This window comes from Halichoeres trimaculatus, unplaced genomic scaffold (assembly GCF_033239565.1).
Source record: "Halichoeres trimaculatus isolate MK-OKI-2021-1 unplaced genomic scaffold, fHalTri1.1 fHalTri1_scaffold_4, whole genome shotgun sequence".
Classification (NCBI taxonomy): domain Eukaryota; kingdom Metazoa; phylum Chordata; class Actinopteri; order Labriformes; family Labridae; genus Halichoeres; species Halichoeres trimaculatus.
This window is the reverse complement of record NW_027437182.1, coordinates 21,782,880-21,789,723: the sequence shown is the minus strand read 5'-3', so window position 1 is coordinate 21,789,723 and position 6,844 is coordinate 21,782,880. Positions and strand designations below refer to the sequence as shown.

The 6,844-nt window shown below is 38.0% G+C and overlaps 1 protein-coding gene across 2 annotated transcripts in view; it reads right to left on the bottom strand.

The window, feature by feature from the left end:
- Positions 1-476: 476 nt before the first annotated feature.
- The window catches only part of osbpl1a (oxysterol binding protein-like 1A), a 30,780-nt gene continuing 24,412 nt past the window's right edge, over positions 477-6,844 (bottom strand). The window contains exons 22-29 of one of the 2 annotated variants that reach the window (XM_074667538.1): positions 6,525-6,632; positions 6,224-6,313; positions 5,583-5,709; positions 5,358-5,471; positions 5,149-5,272; positions 4,977-5,067; positions 2,612-2,632; positions 477-1,901 (exon numbers count right to left, since the gene is read on the bottom strand). In XM_074667538.1, the coding sequence (XP_074523639.1) occupies positions 1,799-1,901; positions 2,612-2,632; positions 4,977-5,067; positions 5,149-5,272; positions 5,358-5,471; positions 5,583-5,709; positions 6,224-6,313; positions 6,525-6,632 (778 nt within the window). In that variant the 3' untranslated portion in view covers positions 477-1,798. The remainder of the gene's footprint in view (positions 1,902-2,611; positions 2,633-4,976; positions 5,068-5,148; positions 5,273-5,357; positions 5,472-5,582; positions 5,710-6,223; positions 6,314-6,524; positions 6,633-6,844) is intronic. The other variant, XM_074667539.1, reaches the window with a different exon arrangement.

Here is a 6,844-nt window from a genome sequence, read left to right as displayed (position 1 = left end):
CTGCACTCCGAGAAAACTTCACGTAAGGCATAAAAACATGACAAAAACATTAAAGTGTTTCATATCAGTGTCCAACAAAGCACTTTGACGGAGACGAAACACCTTGAAGTTCATTGATTTCCTCATTTAGTGACCTCATTGACCCAAAGTTGTCCAAGTTTAATCTGTCTGACAGATTGTCTAAAACCCACATTGTAAATTTTCAGCAAACAATGAAAAAAAACTTTTTGTATAGCTTGACTTGTGTGTGAATTTTGTGACATACAGGAGATATAACAACAGGGGGTAACAGTAAAATCTTGAAAACATAACACTGAAATAGAAAAGTGACTTTTTGTTTCAGTGATGTTGTTCCAAAGGCAAAAAATAAAAAATAAAAGGAAAAATCCTCATATCTACTAAATATATATTAAAGTGAGGGGATAAGGGCCACTGGTTTTTATAGGGACTGAGCTTTTTCAAAGAATTCTGGGTGAAAAATTGTAATTTGAAAACGACATCAAAACTGAGAACAATAACTTTACATTTATCTTTATGTACTGTATTTACATTTTTTACACAGGACACAAACACTGACAGAGAAAAGTCAGCTTAAAGAAAAAATTAAGAATTCAAGTTAAATTTTAATTACTTATTTCTCAATAGTTTGACTTTTTCCCTCCCCAGAATCAAGACTTTGATCTTAAGACTTAAGACTCTATGATTGCAGCTTTACAGTTCAGGTCAGAGTCCTTTTGTTATTTTTAACTTCAAAACTCTGACTTTGACTCAGTTTGAGTTTTTTTTTTTTTTTTTTTTTTTTTTTTTTTTTTTTAAGACACAATTGAATTTAGAGTCTGAGTGAATTTTCGGACTGTTTTTACTCAAAAAAAAAAAAAAAAAAAATTAAAAAAATTATGACAACTCTCACTTTTTTTTTCTTGGGATTGAAATATTAATTACAGAATAAGTTAAAAGTCAGAATTCTAAAAAAAATGTTAAGAATGCAGGTAAATTTTGAACTCTGATGTTTTTTCTTTTTAAGAATTAACTTTAATCTCAGAATGAGGGGGAAAACGTTCTAAGATTAACTTAAAATTTCTGTGAAAAGAAAACTCAAAAATGTCAAAACAACCACAGAAAGGTTTAGGTCTTAATTCTGGTGTTCTGTCAGGAATAAGACATTCAATTTTGAGTCATAATTTCTTTTGTTTGATTAGAATGTTGCCTTCTTTCTCGAATTGCTCCCCCTTCAGAGAATTTTTTCTCAAAATTTTATTTTGATCACAAAAATTAAGGAACAAGTCAGAATTTGGGGATGAGATTTCAAGTTTAAAGTCTGACTTGTGACATCACATTTGCCTCATTTGTGACAAAAAAAAACTCAGACCTTATTTTTTGTAGTGGCCCCAATCCTCATCCTTTGTGGGTAGAGTTTGCTGTATGAGGGAAACATGAACAGTGTACTTATTTGGTCACTGATGGTTGAACATGTGTAAAATATATATGTATATATTTATGTACAGGCATACATTTTCAAAACACTACTAAAAGGAGACATTTAAATCATGAGGTTTTGAGCTAAAAGACGGTACACAGACATAATCCGGTTTCGATGTAGAAACAAACGCTACATTTCACAGCATTGTCAAACAGCGGTACATTTTAAAATAGTTAAATATTAATAATTATTAAACTGTCGGTGCAGTTTTACTGTGATAAGGTTGATTAAGGCCACACAGTTTAAGTTCAGTGTTTGCATGTTTTAGTCATGCCAATAAAAATGAAGTTATTGCTGGTTCATACAGAGCATTGTGTGTTAGTAAATGTCCGGCAGCGTGCTGTATTTCCTGTCCCAGTATCCTCCAGAGAAGAGCCAGTCCTGTGAGCTAGTGTGGGGGTTCTGCCCCTGCTGGAACCACCTGGAATTACAGCAGACACAAATAAATCCACCATAAAAAAATAAAAAGTAAGAGCGCTAAACTAGCAATGGGTGGACAACACATGATGAAGCTTTCTCAATATTTGATGCCAATCTTTAAAGTATCGACCAGATTCAGAATTCAGAGATCAAAGACAGAATTCTGTCTCTCATCTCTGAAAACACCAGCTGTTGCTCTCCTCATCCAGACTATTTTTCCTCCTGACAACAAATGTGCAACAAATAAAAACAAGCACACTCTCAGACTGAAATCCATACACAGAGGTGCATTTACGGTCATCATGTGACACGGTCTAACTCTTTAAACTATGCAGTTTTGGAGCTTCATTATCATCCACCCATCTCTAACAAAACCAAACTTATCAGATAAAGTGAAAAATGAAGGAAGTTCAATTTTGTTGTCTTGTTTTTGCTTGCCAAAAACAAAGTTTGTTTTCCACAGTCTTGGCTGTTTAAAAGCACAGGGGGGGTTGTTATGATTTGTGTGTGAGGACTCATGGTGAGGAAGTAGATCTGTCATGCAAGTGGGAAGGAAATCAGATTAATCATCTCCAAACTGTGACTCCATCAACACTAACTCTATCACATCTAACACAGACTGCAGCACACAGAGATTAAATCTAGAGGATGGGGAGTGTTGGGAAACTACAGATCACACAATCAAAGCACGTATCAGCGAGCAGCTCTGACCTCGGGCCGAGGGCGGGACTCCTGAACATCAGTGAGGATGCAACAGAAACAACACAGGTGGAGATAAAATGAAGATTTAGCTTAAGTGTTTCAAAGCAACTGGGTATGAAACAGTAGAAAAAGAGATGATGAGTTTACAGCATTGAAGATGTCAGGAATATGTTTAGACACAATGACAGCTGCATTAAATCATGTCATTCAAGAAAATGTAACTGAATTAATGTTCACACATGTTGAGTTTGACATGCATTGGTTTTCCTTCTGAGAGATGAGATTTATAGCACTCTCTCACATCTATTGTAGTTATGACAAAGCTGTTAATTAGCTTAGCAGCAAAAATAGAAAAGCTAGTCAAACTCTTTCAAAGCTAACAAATTTAGCAACTCTTAAACTCCTAAACCAACATTGGTCTCATTTTCACAAAATCCAGAGTTTCACCTTGGACTGTTTTCTAGTGAAGTGAAGAGCTGGGTTCAGCGTCATTTTAGAGCTAATATGAAGCTCAACCATGCTAACTAATGTTGGATAAGCTAATTAATAAATCTGAGCTCACGATTTCCAAAAATGTTTGAGTTAAAATGAATTTGTGACTGTTGTCATTGTTGTAAAGCTACTACAGCTACCGCTTAGCCTAGCATAGCTTATTATTGAGACAACAAAACTTCAGCCTTGCACTACTGATAGCTGACAAAACCAGCATCAAAGACTAAACAACACATCATCAAAAGTTTAATGACCTATTAAAAGCAGGGAGGAGATTTACCCATGTAAAATGCTTGTTAAGGTTAGCATAGTGAAAAGGTTAGCTAGGCTAACAGGAACTCAAACTTTAATCTTTATGAGGTCATGCACCAGATTTATCTGCGTATAAATTCGCTGCATACAAATTTATTATTTAAGCTAGATAGTATAAGTTACTGCTAAACTAGTTGGGGGGAACTAACCATTCAGTACCTATTTAACATTTTTGTCCTTGTGTGCTTGAAATGGCAGTCACATGTTGTATCTAAGATATGGTGAGGTCCCCCTCGAATAGCTGGATGGGGCTGTATGTCTGGTTAATGGCTGCTGCCACAATCCTATAAAGCCCTACTACCCTGATGTAAACAGTCACAGGTGTCATTGGTAATGCGGTGTGGCCTGGTCTCTTGTCAGTATAGTCCTGTTTCCACCAAGCATTCTGATTTGGATCAGTACAATTTAGTACGAGTTAGTTTGGTTAAGCCTGGTCCTGTTTGTGTTTCCACAGCCAGCTACGCCCCCTCATGGTTGGGGGAGTATAAGCCGGATGCTGATAGCTGCATCAGTTACAAAATAGAGTGATGCCATAGGAGCATGACACAGTGTACCCTGCTAATAAATCCAACAAAGAATAAAAAAAAAGAGCAACGATGGGACACATCCAGTGATTAGTGGATTATAATAATATTCCCCACTTTTCAGCTTTTTAGATCTACCAGACAGGGCAGCCCTGTTTCTCCAGCCATCTTCACTTTGGTACTTGAACCCCTTACCTGTGCTCTTAGGAATAATCAGAACACAGCAGGTATTACATTGCTCAATCATGATTTTAAAGTTAACCTTTATGCAGATGATATCCTATTGACGCTGTCTAAACCAGCAGACTCCGCCTCATTTGCTTAAACTTATCTGTGCCTTTGGCAGGTTTTCTGGATGTAAGATTAATTGGCCCAAGAGTGAAGCCATCTCTTTCAATCGCCTTACACGCCCTGATCATCTGAGCTCTACTCCTATTGTATGGAAGTCAGAAGGTATGCGATACCTTGATATCAACATTACATTTCCAATTGACAGAGTTTTTCAGTTGAATGGTCCCAAAATATTTTTGAGTGAGAAGTGATTTGAACAAATGGACAAACTTGCCGTTATCACTGTGGGGGAAGGCAGAGGTGCTTAAAGGGATCGGTTTTGTCTGGCACCCCAATGGAAGAGTACCAAAAAATGGGACAGATCGTCTTGGTTATTTAGGGATCTGTCCCAGGATAAGTTAGTGGAAGCGCCACAAAATGCGTGCTGTGATGAGTCAAATTGAACCACTTGGTGGAAACAGGGTTTTTGTTGATCTGGTAAACAGAAATAAAGTTGTTTGTTGTAGGCTGTGTCTGATTAAACTGCCATATAACCAGGCTGCTGGAGCTAGCTCTGCTACTGTTAGCTACAATTTTGAAATATTTTACCTGCTGACACTGTGGTCCTGTGTTTACCTGTGTTTCAAAAACTGAACTGAAAGTTTGAATAACTAAGATATTAGTTGCGTCAGAACATACTAAACCTCTGCAGTGTTTCATATTAAAGCACACTGAACCTGTTAAAAGCCTGTTTGAGGAACTATGAGGAGTCTTACCTCGTCTTCCACTCTTCATCAATCTTTGAGCGGTTTTTGCGAGCAGCTCTTTGTTTTTCCTCCAGTCTCTTCTTCTCCTCACTGGCCCTGTCTATTTCAACAACAAAATATCACGTTTTCCAAGTGTTGGTATAATTTTCTCCTGTTTCAGTGCATTCCTCTCCATTCTTACCGATGTCTCCGTTCTCCATGGCTCTTATGTCTGGTCTGAGTCTGCAGTCAGTTTGAGGAATCGCTCCCTCCATCTCCTGATGCAGCTCATTCAGCTGCATTGCAAAGGAGGTGAAACTGTACATCTACAATCAAACAAAAAGAATATTTAGTGTATTTTTTTTATATTTCTATTATAAAACAAATTCTCAGTGCATTAAGCAGTCAGACCTGAGCAGAATTGGGCGGTCTGGGTGCGATCCTCCACAGGAGCTGGCTGCCAGGAATCATCTCCACTGTGTCTGCAGCTGGAGAGGGAGGCTTGTCCTGACCGTCACTACAGCTCTGAAGACAAAAACACACTCAAAAACATTATTATATATATAAAGATGTCAAGGTATTGTCCTGTTGATTGACTTTCATGTGGTGTTTTTCCTGACTGCTGTTTATCCGTACCGCTTTGCAGCTTTTTTTCTCCTCAGACCCTTTCTTGTCGTTTTTCTTGTTTGCTTCAAAAGCCGCTGGGTCGATGACGTACAAGCATTCTGTCCATTTACCGTAGAAAGCACAGACCTTCTTTTTACTGAGAAAAACACACAAACATCCTCAGGAAATGCAAAGTTAAATATTCAGTTGCAAAGAAGTGAAGGGCACGCAGGTTTCAGGTTCTCTGAAGAGGGACTATCAGGCTCAAAGAAGACCGAGATGTTGAAACCAAAATGTTCAACACCACAGGATCAGCTCCCAGAGTTCTTTGGAAAGTAATGCTCTCTGAACAGGAACTTTTCAGAGGGAGATTAAATAACAAGTAACTAAATTTAGACAGGTTCCTCCGTTGTTAAAAAGCACCTTTTGTGACTATGAGGACATTTCAGAGTCTAAACACTGAAGCATTTCTACACCAACATGTTGAGTAAGTGCTTCACTTTAAGGGTCTTACTGTTAGTAGCTGTACCTCTGCTTACTTGAAGAATGAGTGTACTTCTTCTACCTCCAGTTATGCAAAAGTATTCTGTAGTCTGTCCACTATTTCTCTTGGAGTTTAAGCCAGCTGGTTATGTAAAGCACTTTGTGAGCGTGAGGTAAGCCTTACTTACCTTTTATCCAGAATGTAACCTTCGACCTTGTGCAGCTCTTTGCCAAAAAGGCCGCACGGTTTGAAGTTGAGGCAGCACCTTTCACCCGTTCTTAGTGAGGGAAAAAAACAAAACAGGATCTTATCCTCTCACTTACTCTCCTCATGCTGAGTCACACAAAACTTCCTCATTTCCTTCTCAGTCATCGAACTTCCTCAAACTTCTTAGAGTGTATCAGGCTAAAAACTTTCTGCTTCAGACAAATACATGTGTATTTAAAAATGAGTGGGACATTTCACTGAAGGACTGAAGAGTTTGAAACCTGTGGTTGACGATCTCAACATTTCCATACTGCTCGATCCACAGCTGGCCCACGATGATGTTGTGAACACAGCATGTGGGATTTGTCCACGTGTACACTTCATTGTGTCTGCAGATAAGATTTCAGAAGGTAAACAAGAGTCAGGTAAAGAAGCTGACAATGACAAGAGGAGTTTTATGCTTAATTTTGCAACTTTTGATGTTGTCTCATAAACACAATGGTTGTTTTATTTTACATTTTCCTCATTTTGATAACATATAAAGGTTTGCCTCTCTGAAATCAGAGGATTCCCGTCTAAAATGAGGGACACTGATAGACTT